This window comes from Choloepus didactylus, chromosome 7, assembly GCF_015220235.1.
Source record: "Choloepus didactylus isolate mChoDid1 chromosome 7, mChoDid1.pri, whole genome shotgun sequence".
Classification (NCBI taxonomy): Eukaryota; Metazoa; Chordata; class Mammalia; order Pilosa; family Megalonychidae; genus Choloepus; species Choloepus didactylus.
Window position 1 is genome coordinate 84,345,354 of NC_051313.1, and position 26,447 is coordinate 84,371,800.

General features: G+C 38.6%; 1 protein-coding gene across 1 annotated transcript in view; it reads left to right on the forward strand.

Moving 5' to 3' along the window:
• The first annotated feature begins 1,239 nt into the window (after positions 1-1,239).
• LMBRD1 (LMBR1 domain containing 1) overlaps positions 1,240-26,447 on the forward strand; it is a 228,410-nt gene continuing 203,202 nt past the window's right edge. Inside the window, exons 1-2 of the mRNA XM_037842304.1 lie at positions 1,240-1,522; positions 7,125-7,301. Of these exons, the coding sequence (XP_037698232.1) occupies positions 1,445-1,522; positions 7,125-7,301 (255 nt within the window). The 5' untranslated portion in view covers positions 1,240-1,444. The remainder of the gene's footprint in view (positions 1,523-7,124; positions 7,302-26,447) is intronic.

The following is a 26,447-nucleotide window of genomic DNA, read 5'->3' on the forward strand; positions in this document are numbered from 1 at the left end:
ATTCAAACCGGCACAGGAGGAGAGAGATGGAAACAGTGAGCGAGGGGTGGGGGGTTGTGCTTGCTTCTGGAATCAAGGAGAGCTAAATAGAGGAGGCGGAATTTAAAGGTGGGCACAGAAAAATAGGATGAATTGTGGAATTGCGATGGGCAGAAAGAGTGTAGGGAATTTTACAAATAAAGGCAGCCCAGAAACGGGTGTGAGATTTCCAGTTGGTTGGAGCAAAGGGGTCAGGGATGAATGTAGTGAAGGATATGCCTGGGAAGGTGTTCTAGTTTGCTAATGCTGCCGGAATGCAAAATACCAGAGATGGATTGGCTTTTATAAAAACGGGGGTTTATGTGGTTACACAGTTACAGTCTTAAGGCTATAAAGCGTCCAAGGTAACACATCAGCAATCGGGTACCTTCACTGAATGGGGGGGGGCATGCCTCCATGGGAGTATCCCACCAGAGTCATCACCCACAGCTGGGTGGGGCACATTCCAAGCAAATCTAATCAACACCAAAACATCTGCCCCACAAGACTACATCAAAGATAATGGCTTTTGGGGGACACAATACATTCAAACTTGTTACCAAGAGTCACTTTTTGGATACCGATTCTAATCACTACTCTTTTGTAAATGAGAAGAGAATCTAAACCAAAAGCAACAGTTTAAACTGTGTGGAGGGCATGCAGGGGAACCATTATTTTCTCAAGACTATCTTCTGTATTGTTCACTGAATTATGAATATTACAAGAGCCTGCAGTTTCATGTTTACAGACTTACAGACACTTAAGGTATGAAGTCATTGTGGAAATTCACAGACATGTATAGAACTAAATAGAAAAGCCATCACATCATGCGATAATGCGGGGCCCAGTTAAGCAGTTACTCAGACTAGGGACACTCGCCAGCAAACTGAAAAGCTATTTGGGCAGCTGGTAATCGTTCATAATTAGCCACTGCAGCAACCTCGTGAGAGGATCTGGTAAATTACACTGCCCATTCTACTGTGGACACTAGGAACAAACTTTCCTCTTCAGCAGGAAGTGGAAACTCCTAAAGCTGGCTTGGCTTTCTAGAGCCACCTGGTCCAGCCCTTGAGGACTCTCCCAGTCCATCAGTTTAGCCTGAATCAGATATTCCGAAAGGATTACGTCGCTCTATGACAACACCCTAGTACCGAGCCCTCGTATCACAGCAAGAGCGAGAGCGGTAGCGGCAACGCGGTGACGTCATGGCGTCCCGGGAGCGCGCCTAGCCTGCCCGCCCCACCCCCAGGCCGGCTATCGTCAGGGGACGCTCGCGGGCCGGGTTTCCTTGACAACCATTTGCTCCGCCCCTTCGCCTCTTTAACCTTTAGGGTGCGCGAGCACCGCGTCTCTCGCACTCTTCTCCCCTTTTCCCCTCCCCTTTTCCCACCCCCTTGGTTCCTGACTGTCGGGGCCGGAAGCGAATATGGCGGCGGTAGTGGCTGCTGGCGCGGCTTCGGCGGAGCTGGTGATCGGCTGGTGCATATTCGGCCTCTTACTACTGGTAGGGGAGGCGCTTGGAGTTTTTCCAGTGTTTGGACTGGTGGGATGGAAGGAGGGGCTGGTCTTGCCACTGGCCTCTCTGGGCCGAGGAGACCCACCTTGCCCCGCCCCGCTTTTAGCTTGGCGTTTGGGGTCTTCTCTACACTGGGGTGGAAGCGGGCCGGGGGTCGGAGAGGTCGCTGATTGCCGGCCGCTTTTGCTTTCTTTTTCTTGATGACGTCTGACGTTACAGGTTTCCTTTCTGGAGACTCTTGCTCTTTTCCCTGATTTGGGTACTGGGGATGATGGGGTTTGGGGACGGAAAAAGAGACCCTCGGGGGTGGCCTCTGGTTCTCTGTTAAAGGAGAGTACACGGTGTGGGGCGATGGTGCCGGAGCTGTGAGAGATTAGTTAAGCTTCGGCGTTGTTGATCTGAAGGCCATCTTTCTGGTTCGCGTGTCTTTTTTTCGTGTTCCCTAGCCCTGGAGTTAGTCTCCAACCTTCTCTATCCATTGTGCGATTTTGCCTTGATGACGTGAGTTGCCCGTTCCAGGTTTCACGCTTCTTTGCGATGGGTTTAGAAACCTGGGTAGGGCAGAGCTGCTGTCCTCTTTCATTTATATGAAAATAAACTGCTGGTTATCAGGATATACTACCAGTATCTTACGCTACCTCACATGCCTTGTTTCCCAGCCATCTTGTTACTGTTTATTTAATAAGTAAAACGTGGGCCGTAATGGCCCAAAGTCGTCTGGTTATTACTTCCCTACATAAGATTGAAACCCTTGGCTTTACTTTGGGAGTTCAGTTTGTTTCCCTTGGTAACATTCTTTCCCATTCTCCCTATTCTCTTTCAGCCGGTCCTGCTACTTCATGTCCCAACGTATCTTACCCTCTTGCATCACACACAGACACACACATAAATACTTCATTTCTAGAAATTGAGACTTAATTTGTGATTTTACTTTATTTAGCACATTCCATTAGGTTGCTTGAAACCTATGTAGTACGTTCTGTCAGTAAGTTTTTGCATCAGAGACACAACAAAGAAAAAAAGATGCTTGTGTGAAAATTTTAAGGAAAGGCTTCTCTTGTTAATTTCGCTCTTACAGAAAAAAAGACTGCCTTTGCTCCGAATATGCTTTTCTTCTCTCAGTAGAAGAACTGGAAACCCTAAAGGTTTGCTGCATTCCCCAGAACCGTCCAGTCCCCCTCTTGGAGAGTTTTCTGGCTTTTCTGGTCCATGAGACTCTGTTAGTTTAGAAGGAAAGAAAAGAGCAAAGTAACTAGTAACTAAGACTAGTGGGAATATCCTGGCAGTTGTTATGAATGGACATTGAAGGTACAACAGCTGTGTTAAAAACTGTAGGAGGATGCAAACAACATAAAGCATTCCATTTAGGAGGGCCTGTAGATAGGTGGGAAAACTAGGCATTCTTGATACTGGTACTTTAAGGACAGAACGTAGGGTATGATTTTGTAAATGAAACAGGACTCCAGAGAACAGTACAATATGGGAAGAAATGGGAAATAAGGTAGACTTTGGATAGATGAAGAAGGGAAGGCATTTAAGTTGGTGATAGCACAGCAGGAAAAAGATTACTTGAGGAGGCAATTAAGGTGTTTGGAACTTGGATGTTGGAGTGAAAAAATTTAGTAATAAGTGGCATTATTTAAATTTCTGTAAATCTTTTTAATGCCTGGCTATATAGAAAAGAGCTGGATTCTCAAATCTGTTCCAAATTCAGTCTTTGGAATATATATCTTGGTTGAAGTTATGAAGAAAATCCAGTTTCAATGATATGCAGTTGGAGGTGGAGGAGTATTTTTCAGATAATTGTGGATATTCTTTGATGCTATACCAAAACTCAACAAGTAAAAGCTTTTTAAAGGTTAGTCATAATATGGAGTCTCAAACCCTATTGCTGAACTTTTTGTTCTCGTTTACATTAAAATCCATTGGTCCATCTTGCACTTTGAATGGCTCTCATACCTATGCATAATTTTATAATATGATGCATTGGTCATTTAGAAAATGGTTCACTGAGTTATGCAGATCTTCCAAATATGGATACATTTAGTTATAGAATATCAAAAAATCACATTTGTTAACATCACCACTGATCTTATCAGAAAAATCTAAGTATTATGAAGCTGTTAAGCTCACAATCATGAATACAAGTTTTCAAAAATTTTAATTTCCATTTGAAAGCTTGAATGCTATCATTGGCAACAAATGCTATCATTTTTACTTGAAGTGATAGATTCCTTTTGTTCAGTTGAGAAAATTTGCCAGATTCTCAAGTCTGAATAACCATAGTTAGTCAGTTGTCCTTTCAATTAAAAAATGGTGCTCCTTAAAAACACTGGCTGATTTAGCTTTCAACCAAAAAAAAAAGTGTCCAGGTGCTTTTACTTAATACAGCTATTGCTGTCTCACCTTTTATGCAGAAGTACTTTATGCATGCTTCACATTTTTTCCTCCCAGAGTAGTAAAACGACTCAAGGGTCAAGGTTTAATAAAATTAATTTTTATCGCTTCATTAAGCACAGTCTTACAGTAGAATTTTTTTTTTTTTTTTTTAACTCTTGAGTTTAAAAGAGGTGGCCACTCTCTTGATTCATGCTAAGGTAACCTACCATGGCATTTACCGAGTGCTTTGTTAACACAATGAAAAAGAAAAATAACATCTTAATATTGCTATGAAAATAGTTGTAATATTGTGAATCCCCAGAAAGGATTCCAGGGAGTGCCGGGTATCCAAGTAATCCACACTTGGAGCAAACTGCTGTGAATCTGGCAGTTTTAAAAATTCCCAGTGCCCAAGCCAATTAAATCAGTCACTTGGGGGTAGAGGGGTGGGGGCTGCCCTGAATCTTTCCTTATAAATGTTAAAAACATGTATTAGTTTCTTGTATAAAAATGCTCTAAGATGTTATTTCATGACATTTAATAAAAATTACTACTATTTGTTAAGCAGTTACTATGGCCAGGCACTGTGCTAAGCTCTTTACATCTCATTTAATACTTATAAACTTACTATGAAAGAAGTATTCTTATTCCCATTTTGTAGATGAGGACCCTTGGTTTATTTTATAATAGAGTTATTTTTGATATCTATATATATATGCGTGTGTGTGTGGGGTATATATATATATATTCCATATAAGCAAAATGCTCTTTGGGGTTCCTAGTTTTAAAATTGTAAAAGGATTCTGAGGCCAAGAAGTTTGAGAACCTTTGGCTTAATTGTTCTGCCTAAGGTGCCTTTTCCTTGCTTGTCTGCCTAGTGTCAAAGAACAGATTGTACTGGACAGTGTTAAACAGGCAAGGATTTTATTCAGGGGCTGCTATAGCAGGCGAGTAGAGAATAGAAACCAAGTCTGAACTCAACTCCATTGAAACAGGACAGCAAGCTTTTTAAGGGCAGCAGTGGGCTTGTGAAAAAGCACTTGAGAATATTAGGGGATTTGATTACTGGGAAGGTTGAGTGATTTACTGAGGTTGAGATTAGGACCTTGGTTTGGAATGTTTTTCTTTGTGATAATTAGGCCACTTGGAGTCACATAAGGGTGAGAGGAGGGAGGAGAGGGAGGAGGAATAGGGAGATAAGAAACTACCTGGTTAGCAGTCCTCAGGTATAAGGACTGGGGTGAGAGGGAGGTCAGGGACATGGTTTCTCAGAGAAACTTGTCTAAAGTTAAGTCAAGGTCAAGGTAGGTTAAGGCAGTCTTGGTCACTGGTATTGGTAAACTCCTTCCTCTGCAATAACACCTATTACTTTGAACTCTGTGCAAGTGCAGGTCTTCTTTCATTCTTGAAATCTAAAGAAAATTTTATTGAACATTGTCAGGGACTGCTATGGATAGGATAAGGCTCAGTTTCCAATGACTTCAAAATAAAATTGAGGAATGTTTAAAATATTTATGAATTCATTTAAAAACAGACCATTAAAATGTTAACATAAATAATTTTATGAAAAATCACTGAATTTCCCTAAACAAACAAAGAAATCAATAAGCAGTTGAGCCAGAATTTGAAGCCATGTCTTTTTTTTTGCACCACCATCCAGACTGCAAACTCATAATTCCCTTCCCATCGTACTTTTTCTACTCTTCTGTCACCAGCTGAAATGCCAGCAATATGAAGAAAGGACATGCAACAGCTTGGATGGATTTCAAATGCATTATGCTAAGAAAAAGAGACTCGAAAGAATGACATACTCTATGATCACATTATGACATTCTAGAAAAGGCAAAACTATGGGGACAGTTGATAGATGGTGGTTGTCACGGGCTGGAGGTGGGGAGAGGGGTGGACTACAAAGGGGTAAAGAGGAATTGGCAAGGAGGGTGATGAAACTGTTCTTATGTCTTGATTGTGGTGGCTGTAGGAGAGTTTGGAAGCTGTGAAAATTAGTAACTTGATTTTATTAGTACAGTCCAGGCTCCTGAGCTAGGATGATAGACCAGAAAGGAAGTAACAGATTGAATAAATTGAAAAGAGTTGAAAGGACTAAGCAAGACTTGTCCCAGAGCTCTTAAGTTTATTTAGAACAGTGATTCTGAAGTTTGGCTGAGATTGGAAGCCTCTGAGGCATTTAAAGTATTAATGCCTGGAGGGGCCTCATCCTTTAATTGATATAAATTATTTTGGGGGAAGATCTTAAGGAGATTTAAAAATTACCCAGGTGATTCTAATCACTAATTTAGTGTCTGTCTACAGATTCTTCTGAGTGTGTAGCACATGTCTCAAAGTGTAGTCTCTGGACCATCAGGCATCATTGCCTGGAACTTGTTACAAATGCAGATTTTCAGGCCCCACCTCAAGACTCTGGGGGTAGGGCCCAGCAATTTCTTTTTAATAAGTTCTTCAGGTGATTCTGATGCATGATAAGGTTTGAGAATCACTGGAATAGAGTATATCTATCCTCTGTATTAGTCACTAGAAAGGCACTGGTTGATTAGAGATAACAACCTCTACCTCAGAATGTACTTTTTTCCCATTGGAAAGCTCTTTGCTGTGCATAAATATCCGTTTTCAGTTGTCATTTTTCTTTGTTTAAAGCCCTTTAAAATTGGAATTGTAGTATAATATGTTAATTGCTTGGTGATTATTGGCAGTTAATTTTTAGAGGAATAGTACTCTTCAACTGTCATAAAGGGTTGAAGCTAATTTCAAACCATGTGAATGTCTGTGATGCCTCAGTAATGAGCCTAGGATAAAACAACTTCTAGTTATATCTCCTTTAACTTGGAGAGCTCTACAGGAAAAAAAGTGCTCAAAGCTGGTTATAACTATGACGTTGTTTGAAACCATTGATGGTTACACTGTATGGTTAGGAAATATGTAATTAAGCCCTGTTATTAAGAACTTGTACCTGTTTGTTTGTTTTTGTACCAAAGCGAGGTTGTATACTTCATTCATGAAATAGGCATTGAAAATTGTAAATCTTGAATAAGTTTATAAGGAGTAGAAGGCTTTCCTTAACTTCTAAAAGAAGTTTTATTTGACAAAATTCAAAATTTTGAACTGCCCACTGGAAATTTTCAAACACATACTGAAATCAGTTTTAGAGAATAGAAAGGGTAGTAACAAAACATTTCTTTTTGTTCTATTTCAGGCTATTTTGGCATTCTGCTGGATATATGTTCGTAAATACCAAAGTCAACGGGAAAGTGAAGTTGTCTCCACCATAACAGCAATTTTTTCTCTGGCAGTTGCACTTATCACGTCAGCACTTCTACCAGTGGATATATTTTTGGTTTCTTACATGAAAAATCAAAATGGTACATTTAAGGTAATTATTATCATATTATCTGATTTTTTTTCTTTCAAATTCATGGCAATTAAACGTTTAAGTTGAGCAATAAGTTATATATTGCTTTTTGTTTAGCTCTGGAAAGAAATAAGAATGGAAATCCTACGTTAGAGGCTGCAAATGTGACATCTAACTTGAAGGACCAGAAGCAGACTATTTACTCACATAAGAACTATTAATCAACAAGTCTCTGAATATGAAGAATGCTGTTTGCTAGTTTGAAGATATCTTAAGTAATTACAACATAGTTATGTTCCTTTGACCCTGTCATTTAACTGTTTTGGACCTCTTAGTTTCCTCATTTTTAAAATTAAGGGTGTGGATTATAAGATTTTTGAGTTCTCTTTCAATTATGCAAATAGCTTTTAAGTTTCTTACTAGTTTAAGTTTCTATAGGGCAGGAACTGTCTAGCACATAAGTACTTAAATATTGTAATGAAATAGTATTCCCGGCTGCCAAAACACATACCATATATTGGGTTGGCTCACAATTTGAGGCTAGGAGAATTCCAAAATTGAGGCATCAGCAAAGCGATATTTTCTCCCCAAAGACTGTGCAGTTTTGGGACTGGCTGCCGGCAATCCTTGGTCCCTGGCTTTTCTGTCACAGGATCATGCACATGGTGATGTCTTCCCCCTTTTCTAGGTTCCTTTGACTTCAGCTTCTTCGTGGCTTTCTTTCCCTATGTCTGAATTTCATTCTGCTTAAAATGGACTCTGGTAATCTGGGTTAAAGCCCAACCTGATTCAGTTGGGCCACACTTTACTGACGTAAATTTCTGAGAGATCTTATTTACAGTGTGTCCACACCCACCAGAATGCAGAGCAAGACCGAGAACATGTCCAAACTGGGGTATACAATTACCTCAGAATGCATGGTTCTGAAATAACTTATCTAATTGAGGCAACTGGTTTAAATAATTTGGAAGTGTTTCATACTTAGGTTTAGATATATTCTGATTGTTGTGAAAACTACAATTATTTTTTCCAAGTCAGTCATTCATATAGCAAGTATTAATTGAGCATTTCGTCTGTCTAAAACTCTATTATTACAAAGATAGTAGCCACCATCTATTTAATAATTACTGTGTTAGATGCTGTCCTATGTGTTTTACATATATTAACTCCCTTTAATTGCCAAACATGATGAGGTAAGTAGTATTATCTAAATTCTTTAAGGAGAGATAACAAAGTTCAGAGAGGTGAAGTAATTCATCTAAAGTACCAGAGCTAGTAAGTGCCATAGCTGGGATTTGAAGCTTGGCAGTCTGGCCCCAGAGCCCTTTCTTCATGAGGCTCTTAGGAAGATGGCCTCTTAGGAAATGAGATATTTTCAAGGAACTTACAGAATAGGATGTCTATCAGTGAATCCCCATTTTTTTTTTTTTTTTACATTTTAATTCACATTTTGTGTTTGGGGCTGAAACATTTCAGGAGAAATGACTATTTTCAGTGGAATCACTGGGCTTCCTCTTTTTTAAAGAAACTAGTAAAATGGTTTATTTATCTATTTTTTCTTTCAGGTAACATATAGCACCCTAAATTTTCCATTTTAACCATTTTCAGTTCAATAGTGTTAACTACATTTACATTGTTTTGCTACCATCACCACCATCCATTACCAAATCTCTTCCATCATTACCAAAAAGAAACTGTACTAATTAAGCAATAACTTCCCATTCTCCACCCCTACTCCTGCTCCTATAACCTGTATTCTAATTTCTGACTTTGTGAGTTTGCATATTCTAATTATTTCATATCAGTGAGATCATAGAATATTTGTCCTTTTATGTCTGGCTTATTTCATTCAACATGATGTTTTCAAGGATCCTCATGTTGTAGCATGTATCAAAACTTTCCTTTTTAAAGAATAATGTACCATTTTTTGTATATACAATATTTTGTTTATCCTTCTTCCATGGATGGATACTTTTGGCAGTTGTGAATACTGCTATGACCATGGGTGTGCAATAGCTGTTGGAGTCCTTGCTTTCAGCTCTTTTGGATAAATACTTAGAAGTGGGGTTCCCAGATCAAATGGTAATTCTATCCTTAACTTTCTGAGGAACTCCAAACTGCTTTCCATAGCAGCTGCACCATTTTATATTCCCCCAACAGTAAATAAGGGTTCCTGTTTTGCTATATACTTGCCAATGCTTGTTATTTTCCAATTTTCAAAAAATAGTAGCCACTTTATTGAGTGTCAAATGGTATCTCATTGTGGTTTTGGTTTGACTTGCATTTGCCTTGTATTTAATGTTGTTGAGCATCTTTTCATGCGCTTATTGGCCATTTGTGTACCTTCTTTAGAGAAATTTCTATGCAAGTTCTTTGCCCCTTTTTAAATTGCATGGTTTGTCTTGTTGAGTTGCAGAAGTTCTTTATATATTGTGGATATTAAACCCTTATTAGATATATGGTTTCCAAATATTTTCTCTCATTCTGTTGGTTGTCTTTTCATTTTCTTGGTAATGTCCTTTGAGGTGCAAAAGTTTTAAATTTTGATGAAGTCAAATTTATCTATTTTTCCTTGTGTTGCTCATGCTTTTGGTGTAAATTTTAAGAAACCATTGTCTAATGCAAGCTCTTGAAGATGTTTCCCTATACTTTTAGTTTTTATATAGAGATCTTTGATCCATTTTAAGTTTATTTTTGTATATGCTGTGAGGTAAGGGCCCACCTTCATTCTTTCACACATGGATATCTGGTTTTCCTAGTTCTTGTTGTTGAAGAGACTAATATTTCCCCATTGAGTGGACTTGGCACTCTTATCAAAACTCAAATAAACTTTCTTAGGTATGGGAGGATCATGTTGGAAGCAATGTAGTTATTTTAGGTTATTTGTTTTTCTTATTCCTTTGTTTTGTTAGGGTTTGTTAATTTTCTTAGGGTATGGTAGGGACATATTGGAAGCAATACAATTATTTTAGGTTATTTGTTTTTTTTACTCCGTTGTTTTGTTTTGTTTGAATTTTTTTTTTTTTCATTTTTTGATAAAGTAAAAAAAAAGCTATTGCATTAAAAAAACAAAAAAGTCAATTGGCCATTTATGTGAGTGTTCATTTCTGAACTCACAGTTCTAGTCCATTGGTGTATATGTCTCAACTCTGCCAGTACCATTCTGTTTTGATTAATGTAGCTGCGTTAAAATTCTAAAATCAGGAAGTGTGAATCGTCCAACTTTGATCTTTTGCAAGATGGTTTTGGCTGTTCAGGGCTCCTAACCCTTCCATAGGAATTTAATGATTGGCTTTCCCATTTATGCAAAGACAAGTATTAGAATTTTGATTGGGATTGTGTTGACTCTGTAAATTGCTTTGGATAGGAATAGCAGCTTAACAATATTTAGTCTTCCTTTTCATGGACATGGCATGTACTTCCATTTATTTAGGTAGTCTTTAGTTTCTCTCAGCAATGTTTGTAGTTTTCTATATAAAAGTCCTTTACATACTTGATTAAATTTGTTCCTAGATATGTGATTCTTTTAGTTGCTGTTGTAAATGAACTTTTTTTCTTGATTTATTCTTCCAGTTTTCATTGCTAGTATATGGAAACACTACTGACTTTTGCATGTTGATCTTGCTGAATTCATTTATTAGCTCTAGGGGCTTTGTTGTGTATTTTTCAGGATTTTCTATATATGGGATCATGTCATCTGCAAATAGTGAAATTTTTACTTCTTTCTTTCCAATTTGGATGCCTTTTATTCCTTTTATTTTTTTTTTATTTTTTATTTTTTGGCCTAACTGCTGTGGCTAGAACTTCCAGTACAGTGTTGAATAGCAGTGGTGACAGAGGGCATCCTTGTCTTGTTTCTGATCTTAGAGGGGAGGCTTTCCGTCTTTCACCATTATGTATGATGTTAGCAGTGGGTTTTTCATATGTGCCAATTTATCAAAATGTTGAGAAAGTTTATTTCTATTCCTATTTTTCTAAGTATTTTTATTGAGAATGGGTGCTGGATTTTGTCAATTTTGCTTCAGTTGAGATATCATGGTTCCCCCCCTTCATTCTGTTTATAGGGTGTATTACATTAATTGATTGCTTTTGTTGAACCACCCTTGTATACCTCAGATAAATCCCATTTGGTCATTGTTAGAATTCTTTTAGTATCTGTTGAATTCAGTTTCCTGGTATTTTGAGGATTTTTTCATCTATATTCATAAGAGATATTTGTTTGTAGTATTCTTTTTGTCTGGCTTTGCGATGAGTGTTAATGTTGGCCTCGTAGAATGAATTAGGGAGTGTTTCATCCTCTTCAATATTTTGGAAGAGTTTGTGTGGTATTGTTGTTACTCTTTCTTGAAATATTTGGTAAAATTCCTTTGTGAAGCCATCTGGTCCTGGGCTTTCTTTGTTGGGAGGATTTTGATGACTGATTCAATCTCTTTCCTAGTTATTGGTTTGTTGAGATCTTTACTTCTTGAGTCAGGGTGCTGGTTTGAATCTGTTATGTACCCCATAAAAAACTACATTCTTTCAGTCCACTCTTGTGGGGGCATGCCTGCTGTGGGTGGGACTTTTTGATTAGGTTGTTTCCATGGAGATGTGACCCTACCTATTCAAAGTGGGTCTTACTAGCCTTGCTGGAGTCCTCTATGAGAGGATAAAGGTCGGAGACATTTTGGAGAGTGTCAGAAAAGCTAAGATATGTAATCCTGAGTTTGCCTCTGGGAGAAGCTAAGACAGAAGCCCAGAGACATTTTGGAGAAAGCAACTGAAATCAGAAACTAAAGCTGGGAGAGAAGGTTCAGCAGAGCCAGCCATGTGCCTTTCCATGTGATAGAGGAACGCCAGATGCCATTGACCTTTCCTTAGAGAAGGTATCTACCTCTTGATGCCTTAATTATGACATTTTCATGGCCTTAGAACTGTAAATTTGTGAACTAATAAAGCCCCATTGTAAAAGCCAATCCATTTCTGGTAAACAGCTTTAGCAAACCAGAACAGTCAGTGTATGTAGTTTGTGTGTTTCGAGGAATTTGTTCATTTCATCTAGTTTATCTTGTTTGGTATACAGTTTTTCATCCAGACTTTAGGGGAGACTTCAGGATTTGTGGCTGTTTCACTTTACATTTTGTGAAATCTGCTTGAAAGCTCAGTGGGTAAATGGTATGACCTACTGGAGTGACATAAGAGAAGAAAGCAGGCTGTATAACTGGGAATCAGGGATTCAGAAGGTGGCAGGGTTTGCATTTTATAGAATATGATGGGGAAGGGATGATTTGTGAGGGGTGAGATGGCGTGGAAGTTAGGGAGAAAATAGATGTCACAAGGAAAGTTTGTTCCAGGTAGCATTTTTTTTAAATCTGATATATTTTAAACAATTACAAATAAAATTTTATTGCATATAAAGAATCCATATTTTTGATGTTTTGCAATTGCTGCCTATAAATTTTGTTATTCTTTCAACGAGTTTTTTTAATTTGTGAATTTATTTATTTTTAAATATTGTTTTTATTAGAGAAGTGGTGGGTTTACAGAAAAATCATGTAGAAGATACACTTCTCGTAACACCCTAAACACCTTGTGTTAGTGTGGTACATTTGTCACAGTTTATGAAAGAACATTTTTATAAGTGTACTAATTATAGTCCATTGTTTATAGTTGGCTTCCCTGTTTGTGTTGTACAGTCCTGTTCCATTTTGCAAAACACCAGAAATGGATTGGCTTTTATAAAGGAGGTTAATTTGGTTACACAGTTACAGTCTTAAGGCCATAAAGTATCTTAGGTAAGGCATCTACAATAGGGTACCTTCACTGGATGGCCACTGGCATCCTGAAAACCTCTGTTAGCTTGGAAGGCATGTGGCTGGCGCCTCCTTGCTCCCAGGTTGTGTTTCAAAATGGCATTCTCCAAAATGTTGCTCTTGGGGCGTTTTGGCCTCTCTTAGCTGCAGCTACTCTTCAAAATGTCATTCTCAGTTGCTCTCAGGTGCTTCTGTCTGTGAATTCCTTTATGTAATTCCAGTGATCCAGTTAATACCCATCCTGAATGGGCGGGGTAACACCTCCATGGAAATTATCCAATCAAACGTTTCACTCACAGTTGATTGAGTCACATCTCCATGGAAACACTCAAAGGATTCCAATCTAATCAACACTAATACATCTGCCCCCACAAGATTGTATCAAAGAATATGGCTTTTGGCAGGGCATGGTATATCCAAACTAGCACAAGTCCTATGTTTTCTTTTTAAAAAATGTTCTTCTAGTAACATATATGCAACCTAAAGTTTCCTGTTTTAACCACATTCTAATATATAATTCTGTGCTGTTATTTACAGTCACAATGTTATGTAACCATCACCACTATCCATTACCAAAACTTTACAACCAACCTAAATAGAAACTGTACAATGAAAGCATTAACTCTTAATTTCCTACCCATTTCCCAGCCTCTGGTAACCTATATTCTAGATTTTAACTCTGTGAGTTTGCTTATTCTAATTATTTCATATCAGTAAGATCATATAATATTTGTCTGTTTATGTTTGGCTTATTTCACTCAAATGATGTCTTCAGGGTTCAGCCATGTTGTTGCATGTGTCAGAATTTCATTCCTTTTTATGGCTGAATAATATTCCATTGTATATATGGTCCACATTTTATTTATCCTTTCACCAGTTGATGGACACTTGGGCTCCTTCCACCTTTTAGCAGTTGTGAATAATGCCGCCATGAACAATGGTATGCAAATATCTGTTTGAGCCCCTGCTTTCAAAGCTTTTGGGTCTTTACCTAGAAGTGAGTTTGCCAGGTCTTATGATAATGCTGTTATATAACTTTTCTAGGAACCACCAAAGTGTCTTCCACAGCACCTGTACCATTTTACATTCCCACCAACAGTGAATGTTCCCATTTCTCCACGTCCTCTCCAACACTTGTAATTTTCTGTTATTTTTTAATAGTAGCCATTTAAGTGGCTATGAAATGGTATCTCATTGTTTAGATGTGATTTCCCTAACAGCTAATGATGTTGAGTATCTTTTCATGTGCATTTTGGCCGCTTGCATATCCTCTTTGCAGAAATGTCTATTCAAGTCTTTTGCTCATTTCTTAAATGGGTTGTCTTTTTATTGTTGACTTGTAGGATTTCTTTATATAATCTGGATATTAAACCCTTATCATAGATGTGGTTTTCAAATATTTACCCCCAGTCTGTAGGTTGTCTTTTCACTTTCATGATAAAGTTCTTTACACAAAAGTTTTTAATTTTGAGGGAGTCCCATTTACCTAATTCTTCTTTTGTTGCTTGTACTTTTGGTAAAGGCTGGAAAACCATTCTCTAACATAAGTTCCTGAAGATGTTTCCCTATGTTTTCTTCTAAGAGTTTATAGTCCTGGTTCTTATATTTCAGTCTTTGATCCATTTTGAGTTCATTTTTGTATATGGTATGAGATAGCAGTCTACCTTCATTCTTCTGCATATGGATATCCAGTTCTCCCAGCACTATTTGTTGAAGAGACTATTCCTTCCCAAATGAGTGGACTTGGCATCCTTGTCAAAAATCAGTTGGCCAGAGAGCGATGTCATCAACATAGTGACATAAACAGCTACTGATTACCTCTCCACAGAGATTCAGTGAAAGCAAAAGTATAAGTCTCACTTGTTCAGAACTCTAGAGGAAGGTATAGACTGGAGAAAGATCCCACAAATACTGAATCAAAGAAAGAGAAAAACATCAGGTAGGAAAACACCAGTCAGATCCCTCTCCTTCCCCTCACTTGGTCCCATGCAGTTCGGTCTCAGAAGCAGCAGCCAGGATTCTTCCCAGCTCCCACCGGGGACACAGACTATAAAATCTCTCACAGCGGTGAGGCAGATCTCCCTGTATATCCGGATACAGAAACTCAAGCCCACAGGGACCCATGGCAGGACTTAAACTGAAGGGGAGGGTACAATACAAGAGGACAGCAATAAAGACCTTCTTAAATGGAGGATCCAGGAGGGAACCACAAATATTGCCTAAAAGCAGCAAGTAAACAGGCAGAAACTACCCAAATCAACTGTTTGAGGACCTGGAGGACAGGGGGAACATCTCAAGGCCCAAGTCAGTGAGGGGCAAAGAGTCTGAGGAAATGTGGACAGAAACTGTGTTTCCAGCCCTGGGTCCTGGTGCCCGTTCCCCACTCTTGAAGAGAACAGCAGCTGGAGGTCCAGTCCTTGCCTAAGGGGTGGCTGCAGGCTGGGGCAGCTGGGGGAATCCTCCACTACAAGTAAAGTGGGGGATACAGCCCCACATTGAGCCAGATTTTGGCTTGCAAAACGAGGGCATAGGAACCCCTCAGTTTCAGCCCCTCCCAGTCAGACACTGCCGGGGCTCCAGGAGATAAACAGTTTTTGAAGATGAGTAAATTGCTGAACAGTGCCATTTCCTGGGTAAGCTGGAAGGTGCAAGAGAACTAAGGGCTTTTGAGAAACACTCCAGATCCTATCCCGTGCCCATTGGAGCTAGTCCTACATCTCCTGCATGGGTACTTGGCCCTGTTTTGACTGAGAAATACGGCTGTCCCAACTGTCAAAGCAATGCCCTAATACAAACTCAGTCAGCATCTAAACCCTAAAAAAGAGAAAGAAGTTCATCTTCAGAGTAGACCCATCAGCATAATCAGATGACCAGATATCAGCTCAAAATCACAAGGCATAAAACTCGAGAAGAAAGGGCCTAGTTAAAGGAATAGAGCAAAAAGTCAGAGGAGATACGGAATTTGGAACAACTAATCAAAGGAGTGCGAACCAATCTCCTGAATCAGTTCAAGGAAATGAAGGAAAATGTGTATAAAAAGAGAAAGGTTATTAAGCAGACAATAGAGAAGCATAAAGAAGAATATGAAAGAATACACAGAAAAATAATGGATATTGTAGAAATAAAAGATACTGTAGATGAAATTAAAAATAAACTGGAGACACACAACAGCAGATTTGAAGAGGCAGAAGAAAGAATCAGCAAGCTAGAAGACAGATGAATTAAATTTGAACAGACAAAACAATGGAAAAATTTGATCAGGGGCTCAGAGAAATGATTGACAAAACAAAATGCACAAATATACCCATCATGGGTGTCCCAGAAAGAGAAGAGAAAAGGGCCAGGAAGAATATTCAAAGAAATAATGGCTGAAAATTTCCCAACCCTTATAAAAGGCATAAATATATAAATCCAAGAAGGCGAATGTGCTCCAAACAGAATAAATCTGAATAGAGCCATTCCAAGACATACAGTGATCAGATTGTCAAATGCCAAAGAGAAGGAGGAAGTCCTGAAAGCAGCAAGATTGAAAAGTGATTCACCACATACAAGGGAAGCCAAATAAGACTGCCAATTTCTCTTCAGACACCATGGAGGTAAGAAGGCAGTGGTACAATATATTTAAGATACTGAAAGATAAAAATTGCCAGCCAAAATTCTCTATCCAGCAAAGCTGTCCTTCAAAAATGAGGGAGAGTTTAATATATTCACAGATAAACCTGAAGCTGAGAGTTAATTAAGAGACTGGCCCTTTGAGTGCTACTAAAGGGAGTCCTGCTGGATGCAAAGAAAAAACAGGAGAGAGAGGTCTGGAGGAGGGTACAGAACTGAAGGATATTAATAAGAGTAACTTAAAGGATAAAGAGAGAGAGAGAGAAAACAATAGATCTGACAAATAAAAACCAAAGGATAAGATGATCGAATCAAGAACTCTGGTTACTTTAATAACTTTGAATGTTAATGAATTAAACTCCTCAATCAAAAGAGAGAGATTGGCAGAATGCATCTAAAAATATGATCCCTCTATGTGCTGCTTACAAGAGACAAATCTTAGACCCAAAGATGCAAACAGGTTGAAAGTGAAGGGATGGAAAAAGATATTCCATGCAAGTAGTAACCAGAAGAAAGCTGACGTAGCTATACTAATACCAGACGAAATAGATTTTAAATGCAAAAATTGTTTTAAGAGATAAAGGACACAGTGTATTAGTAAAAGGGCAATTCAACAAGATGAAATAACAATCATAAATATCCTAATTAAGGTGCCCTAAAGTACTTAAGGCAAACACTGGCAAAACTGAAGGGAGTAATAGATGACCCTACCATAATAGTAGGAAACCTCAACACACCACTCTATAATAGATAGAACAACTAAACAGAGGAACAATACAGAAACAGAGAACCTAAATGATGTGATAAATGAACTTGCTCTAACAGACGTGTATTAAACACTGCATCCCCAAACAGCAGTATATACATTATTCTCAAGTGCTCGTGGAACATTCCGAAGGATAGACCATATGCTGGGGCACAAAACAAGTCTTAATAAATTTAAAGAGATTTAAATGATACGAAGTACTTGATCTGATCATGATGGAATGAAGCAGGAAATCAATAACAAATGGAGAGCCGGGAAATACACAAATATATGGAAGTTAACACACTCTTAAACAATCAGTGGGTCAAAGAAGAGATTGCAAGAGAAATCAGGAAAAATCTTGAGATGAATGAAAATGAGGACACAATGTATCAAAGCTTATGGGATGCAGAGAAGGCAGTGTCAAGAGGTAAACTTATAGCCCTAAATGCCTACATTAAAAAGGAGGAAAGAGCTGAGATCAATGACCTAACTGAACAACTGGAGAAACTGCAAAAAGAACAGCAAACTAATTGCAAAGCAAACAGAAGGAAAGAAATAATGAAGACTAGAGAAGAAATTAAGGAAATGGAGAATAAAAAAGCAGTAGAGAGAATCAATAAAATCAAAAGTTGGTACTTTGAGATAACTAAATTGACAAACCCTTAGACTGGCAAAGACAAAAAGCAAAAGCTATAAATAAATAAAATCAGAAATAAGAGGGGGGCTATTACCATGGACCCCAAGAAATAAAAAAGATCATAAGTGGTTATAATGAACAACTGTATGCCAACAAGCTAGGCAACTTCCTACAAACACATGAACAACCTACACTGATTTGAGACTAGCTCTTCTCCTTCTGGGACTTCCATGATGTGCATGTTGGTATGCTTCATGCAGTCACTCAAGTTCCTTAGGCATGGCTCAATTTTTTTCTGTGCTTTTCTCCATCTGTTCTTTGGACTGCATGATTTTTGATTGTGCTGTCTTCTAGATCACTGATTCTTTCTTTTGCCTGCTCAGATCTGCTGTTTTATGCCTCTAGTGTATTTTAAATCTCCATTATTTTTATCCCCATAATTTGTCATGTTTCTTTTTAAATTTTCTAATTATTTTTGCCCACACCTTGTCTTTTAACATCCTATACCTCTATATATCCATCATTAGGTATTTCTATCATCTTTTCCTTCATCTCTTTGAATTGATTTAGGAGATTTATTTGAACTTCTTTGATTAGTTTTCCAAATTCTGTGTCTCCTCTGAAGTTTTTTTTTTCCCCTTGAGCACAGCTTCCTGTTTCTTAGTGTGGCTTATAATTTTTTTGCCAGTGTCTGAGCATCTGATTCTTTTGATGTGCTGACTCTGAAGGTCAGTTTCTCCCTCTTGCCTTGGGTTTTATTGTAAACTGTCTATATGTTAAGGCCCTTCTTCGATGCTTGGTCCAACTTACATGGAATCTTTAGAATAGCCTGTGTTTAAACTGTTCAGATTTTCTCAGGTCTTCAGTACCTGTTTCATGCTCTGGACATGTGGTACGACTTTATAGACTGCCCCATCATATGCTATTGTTTCACCTCCAGGAGAAAGCTTCCTTTCCCCTGTTGCCTTCTCCAGGAGTACTCGTATCTTTTTTGTTTGTTTTTGTGAAGAATTTTCTACCCAGCTCCTATGATTTTTTTTTTTTTTTTTTTAACTTCCCTCCTCTCAGTGCCTCTTTTTATTGCACTTTTCAGTTCTGGGACTCATCCTGCCTTATAGCAGTTCAGTCCCCCACTTTCCACCCTCTGCCATGAAGCTTTTTTGCCCCCCATTACTTCTGTGTTAAAATATCCTGGCCTGGGAAGCCAGATGGGGTTACTGTTTTAAAATATCCATTTTTTTTGTTTAGGTGATCCAGCCATGAGAGACTGGGTTGGCTGTATATACGTCTTGCTAACAGTGGTCTGCATTCTCTTTTATTTCCTTAGCATCCTTTTGTATGCGTGTGCTTGCCAGCTGCTTGTGTTGCACCCTGTGGTCTCTGCAGTCTTGAGTCCTTGTGCCTGAATATGTGTGGAGTTCTGACTTGCTGCTATGAGTAGCTCTGTGGTGTGTATCCATGGCAGAAGGTACTTTGCTGCCTCTGCATGACTTAAGCTGCACTGGACCGGGGGTAGGGGAGGGGTCCATGGTAATTCTGGGTGGTGGATTTCCTGCCTTGTTTTTTTCCTCCTTTTTCTTTGATTTAATGTTTTTGGAGTCCTTCTCCAGTCTCTGGCATCCTCCAGAGGTCCAAGCAAGTGGCATTTGTCCTTTTATTAGTTGTTCCTGAGGGGTGACTTTTCCAGGGGATATCTTACATCACTATGCTGCTGATGTTACTCCATTATAGTCCTTTTTGTTTCAGTGTGGTCGGTAATAATGTCTCCTTTCTCATTTCTGACTTCAGTTTCTTGTTTCATTTTTCTTCTTTATCATTCCAGCTAAAGGTTTGTCAATCTTATTGATCTTTTCAAGGAACCAACTTTTGTTTTCCTGATCCTCTCTGTTTTTTTTATTTTCTGTTTCATTTACCTCCACTCTAATCTTTGTTATATCCTTCCTTCTGCTCTCTTTGGGTTTAGTTTGCTCTTATTTTTCTAGTTCTTCCATTTTTTAAAATTAGGCCTCTGATTTGAAAACTTTCACCTTTTTAAAGGTAAGCATTTAAAGCTGTAAATTTCCCTCTCATACATTTTTGGTATGTGGTATGTCACGACCCAAGTAGGTCTTTGCTGTTGAGAGGCCAAAGAAGCTGGGCATGTTCAGAGGCATGAACTTTTTATTCAGGGCTTACTTACAAGGAAAAATGGAAGCTGGTCACATTGCCTGGATTCAGGAGATGCTCTGAATGGATTTAGGAGATGCTCTGAATGGATTCAGGAGCTGCCCTGAATGGTGGCAGGTTCAGACCTCAACATGAAGATACTCCACAAAAGCAGGGGGTGCCAGGGGGTGGTTTACAAGGATTAGGACAAAGACATTCAAATGGGTATGAGGGGATCAGGGGTCTTGTGATATAGGGAGGGTTGATTGTAGTCAGTAGAGAAGAGGGGAGGATTATAGATTATCTTGTAGCCTCAGGGAGTTTCAAGGAGAATGTAATTTCAGGTATAGAGATGACATTTAGCGCTTGATTTTACAAGGAGAACAGGTCAAACCTTAACTGTCCTAGGCCAAGCAAACTGCCTTGTACAGTCTTCAAGGCACTTGGGGAAGCCCTGGGCCCAGGGGGCTCCCACAGTGTATTTTTGTCTTTATTTGCCTCAAGATATTTTTGAATTTTCCTTGTGATTTCCTCTTTAATCAATTGGTTATTTAAGAGTACATTGTTGAGAGAACCTAATATGACACCTAGGAGAGACAGGGCAAAAAATCACCTCCGTGAAAAATACTAGATAAACGCCAAAGAGTGACCCAGAACACCAGTTCCAGAGATGCACCAGTTGGACAAAGTCTGCTAAATCCACAGGGACCATGCACTTGATGAAACCAGGAGTCTGCATTCTGAAACAAGTGAGTGAACCTGCTGAATGTCCGGCAGCCACACTGCAGTGTGGGAAAACCATGGGTTGGTGTTTGGAGCTGGACTAGTTCTTCTTTGAAAAAAACCCAGGAGCAGCTGCAGATAGAGCAGTGAGAACCACACAGTGAAGCACGGCGGGAATGGGCTGTGTGAACGCCTCATTATCTGATGTGGAAGATAGCCTTTCGTGGACCCACTGCTAATTGTCTCGGAATGGGGAGGGCAGAGGTGAGCCAAAAGGAGAAAAAACCACACCCCTTGCAACCGTCTTCCCGGCAGGCTGGGAATGCTCCTGCCCGGCACCGGAGCCCCAGACCAGGGCTGCACCAAGGGACCCAGTGTGATGGAAAGTGTTTCCCACAACACCGTGCACATGCCACAATATTGGGCGTGGACAGTGGCCTTTCGCGTGCCTACAGCTGGTTGTCCCGGAGCTGGGAAGGTGGAGCTGTGCAAAAAGGGGGTGGTTAACACACCCCATTCAGCTATCTTTACAGCAGGCTAAGAACGCCCCTGCACAGCCTGGCGGCCCAGGGCTTCCCTTGAGGGACGGCATGCACTTGTGACATAGCATAGCCTTCCCCCAGCAGAGGCCCTGGAAGGGCACGGCTGGGAAGAGGAACCCACTCGGAAATCCCAGGGACCCTACACCAATACCAAGGACTTGTGGGTTAGCGGCAGAGACAGTCTGTGGGGAGACTCAAATGAAGGTTTAGACTCCTGCAACAGCCTTAAATCTCCAGGAACACCTAGGAGGTTTTATTATTAAAACTGCCCTGCCTCCCTAACCTCTCAGACACATGCCCCACATTCAGGGCGGACAGCACCAACAACACACCCAAAGTTGGTGCACCAATTGGACTCCACAAGAACCAGACCTTCACACACCACAAAGACAAAGTTGGGAAGAACTGACTTGAGGGGAATAGGTGACTTGCGGACACCATCTGCTGGTTAGTTAGAGAAAGTGTATGCAACCAAGCTGCAGATCTGACAAATTAGAGATTGGGGTTTCAGTAACCCTTAATATCCTAAAAGAACACTATCAAGTAAAGCAAAGGCCAAGAGCCCCAAAACAACATAAAATTTTAAAGCATATGAAAAAACCAGACACTATGGATAACCCAAATCCAAACACCCAAATCATAAGATCAGAGGAGACACAGTACTTGGAGCAATTAATCAAAGAACTAAAGACAAACAATGGGAGCATGGCACAGGATATAAAGGACATGGGGAAGAGCATGGCACAGGATATAGAGGACATGAAGAAGACCCTAGAAGAGCATGAAGAAGACCCTAGAAGAGCATAAAGAAGAAATTGCAAGAGTAAATAAAAAAATAGATGACCTTATGGAGATACAAGAAACTATGGAAATAAAAGAAACTGTTGACCAAATTAAAAAGATTCTGGGTACTCATAATACAAGACTAGAGGAAGCTGAACAACAACTCAGCGATCTCAAGAACCACAGAACGGAAAATGAAAGAAGAGAGGAAAGAATGGGGGAAAAAATTGAAAAAATCAAAATGGATCTCATGGCTATGATAGATAAAATAAAACGTCCAAATTTAAGACTCATTGGTGTCCCAGAAGGGGAAAAGAAGGGTAAAGGTCTAGAAAGAGTATTCAAAGAAGTTGTTGGGGAAAACTTCCCAAACCTTCTACACAATATAAATACACAAAGCATAAATGCCCAGCGAACTCCAAATAGAATAAATCCAAATAAACCCACTCCAAGACATATTCTGATCAGACTGTCAAATACTGAAGAGAAGGAGCAAGTTCTGAAAGCAGCAAGAGAAAAACAATTCACCACATACAAAGGAAACAACATAAGACTAAGCAGTGACTACTCAGTGGCCACCATGGAGGCGAGAAGGCAGTGGCATGACATATTTAAAACTCTGAGAGAGAAAAATTTCCAACGAAGAATACTTTATCCAGCAAAACTCTCCTTCAAATTTGAGGGAGAGCTTAAGTTTTTCACAGACAAGCAAATGCTGAGAGATTTTGCTAATAAAAGACCTGTCCTACTTCAGATACTAAAAGGAGCCCTACCAACAGAGAAACAAAGAAAGGAGAGAGAGAGAGATAGAGAAATTTAACAGACATGTATAGAACATTGCATCCCAAATCACCAGGATGCACATTCTTCTCTAGTGATCACAGATCTTTCTCCGGAATAGATCATAGGCTGGGACATACAACAAGCCTCAATAAATTTAAAAAAATTGAAATTATTCCAAGCACATTCTCTGACCACAATGGAATACAAATAGAAGTCAATAACCATCAGAGACTTAGAAAATTCATAAACACCTGGAGGTTAAAAATGAGGGGGAGATGGAAACATTTCCCGGATAATCAAAAGCTGAGGGACTTCATCACCAGTATATCAGTCCTATAAGAAATGCTAAAGGGAATTGTGCAGGCTGAAAGGAAGGGACAGTAAACAATTGACTGAAACCACATGAAGAAATAGATTTCCAGTAAAGATCACATGGTAAATATAAATACCAATACTACTATATTTTTGATTTGTAACTCCATTATTTACTTCCTACAGGATCTGAAATACATATAGTGTAATGATGAATCAGTAGTTTTGAACTCAATGTAAAATATGTAATTTTTGACAAGAACTACATAAAGGTGGGGGAATGGAGGAGTAGAGGAACATAGTTTATGTGTCCTATTGAAATTAAGTTGGTGTCAAAGAAAACAAGATTGTTATAGACTTAAGATGTTAAATTTAAGCTGCACACTAAACACAAGAAAGTCAGAGAATATGATCATAGAGATGAAAAGTAGAGTATGGGTTATGAGAAGTGGGGGAAGGGCAATGGTGAGTTAATAAGAAATGAGTGTAGGGTTTCTGTTGGGGTGAAGGGAAATTTCTAGTAATGGATGATGGGAAGGTGATGGCATTGCAACACTGTGAATGCGATTAATCCCACTAAATGGAATGCTTGGGAGGGGTTGGAATGGGAAGATTTATGCTGTAGATATGTTTCCACAATTGTAAAAAAGACAGGCTAAACAGAATGACAATTAAATGCCATAGATGATCCTGGACGAGATCTAAAAATAGAGGAGAAAAGGCTCAAAAGAACACAATTGGGGTATAAGGAAAAAAATGAAATATAGAATGCAAGCTTTATATCAATGTTAAATTTCTTGAACTTCTTAACTACACTTAATGTGATTACATAAATGAATATTCTTGTTCATAGGAAATGTATATGTGAATTATATTATTTGTTCAAGGATGTGTGCGACTTGCTCTCATATGTTCAGAAGACAGAGCAATAGATGATGGATGATAGATAGGGAGGGAAAGAAAGAAATGGTAAAGTGACAAAATACTACAGTTGGTAGATCAGGGTATCGGTGGAGGGGGTTTGGGGTATGCTGGAGTTCTGTGTATGGGTTTTGTGTTATTTTTGCAACTATTCCTGTAAGTTTGAATTTATTTCAAAAAAAAAAAAAAGAGTACATTGTTTAGCTAACACGTATTTGTGAAGTTTCTGTTTCTCCCTCTGTTGTTGATTTATAGTTCTCTCCATTGTGGTTGTAGAAGATACAATGTTTGTGACCTAAGGTATCTTCTATCCTGTAGAATGATCCATGTGCAGTGCACTCAACAAGAATGTTTATTCTGTTATTGTTGGGTGAAGTGTCCTATATATGTTTATTAGGTCTGTTTGGTTTAGAGTATCATTCAGATCTTGTATTGCCTTATTGATCTGTCTAGATATTCTATCCATTATTGAAGGTAGTGTACTGAATTCTCCTAATATTAACATGGAATCATCTATTTCTGCCTTCAAATATGTTAGTATTTACTTCATATATTTTGGAGCTCTACTGTTAGGTGCATATACGTTTATAATTTTTACGTTGTCAGATTGAATTGACCCCTTTTGTAGTCTCTGTCTCTCTTAACTGTTTTTGACTTAAAGTCTATTTTATCTGATATTAGTATAGCTACTCCAGTTCTCTTCTGGTTACTTCTTACGTATTTTTTTCCATCTTTTCACTTTCAACCTGCTTATGTCTTTGGATTTAAATATTTTGTAGATAGCATATAGTTGGGTTTTGCTTTTTTGTTTTAATCCATTAGTCAGTCTCTGTTTTTTGACTGGAGAATGTAATCCATTTATATTTAAAAACATTACTTATAATTCAGGACTTTCTTCTGCCATTTTGCTATTTAGTTTTTGTAAGTCTTATACTTTTTTTGTCCCTCAATTTTTCCATTAATGCTTACCTTTATATTTGAATTTTTGTATTGTACAATGATGAATTCCTTCTATCTACCTGGATATATTTTTCATATATTTTTCTTGTGGTAACCATGTGGTTAAAATTTAACATCCTAAATATTTAAGTCATACATGATTTGATACCAACTTCACTTCAATAGCATACATATACACTGTTACTTTACCCTTCCTTATCCCCAGCTTGTTTGTACTTGTTACAAATTATGTTTTTACATCGTATGTCCAAAACCATAGATTTATCATTACTTTTTTTATGCATTTGCATTTTAGCACCTGTAGGAAGTAAGAAGTGGATTTACATACCAAAAATGGTTACCTGTACTGGAGTTCTTCATTTCTTTTTGCCACTTTGAAACACTGTCTATGTCCTTTCCTTTCAATTTGAGGAACTCCCTTTAGCAGTTCTTGTTGGGCATATCTAGTGGTAATGAAGTCCCTCAGCTTTTGATTATTTGGGAATGTCTTAATCTCCCCCTCATTTTTTGGAAGTCTCACCAGATATAAGATTCAGGTTGCTAAGTATTTTCTTTCATCACTTTAAGTCTTTTTACCCTTTGTCTTCTTGCCTCCATGGTTTCTGGAGAGAAATTGGAGCTTAATCTAATTTTGATTACCTTGTGCCTAACCCATTGTTTGCTTTTCTCTTGTAGCTTTCAGAACTCTCTCCTTATCCTTTGCAGTTGACAGTTTGATCAATATGTGACATGGTATAGTTTGCTTTGAGTTTATACTGTTTAGTGTTTTCTCAGCTTCTTGGATGTGCATATTCACTTCTTTTGCTAAGTTTGGGAAATTTTCTGTCATTTCTTTGAATATTCCTTCTGCCCCTTTCTATCTTCTCCTTGTGAGACTCCTGCAATGTCTGTGTTCGTAAGATTGATGGTATCCCAGAGGTCTGTTAGGCTATTTTCTCTTTTTGTGATTTGTTTTCCTTTCTTTTCTTCACTCTTACTCATTTCATTTTCAATCAGTCCTTGATTTCACTGAATTTTTTCTTCTGCCAGCTCTAATCTGCCTTTGAAACCCTCCTGGGAATTTTTAATTTCAGTCATTCTGGTATCCCATTCCTTTACCTCTGTTTAGTTCATTTTTGAAATTTCTGTCTCTTTACTGAGATTCTTATATTGTCCATTCATTCTTTTCTTTATATTCTTCTTTCTCTGTATTTTCCTTCAAATTTTTGA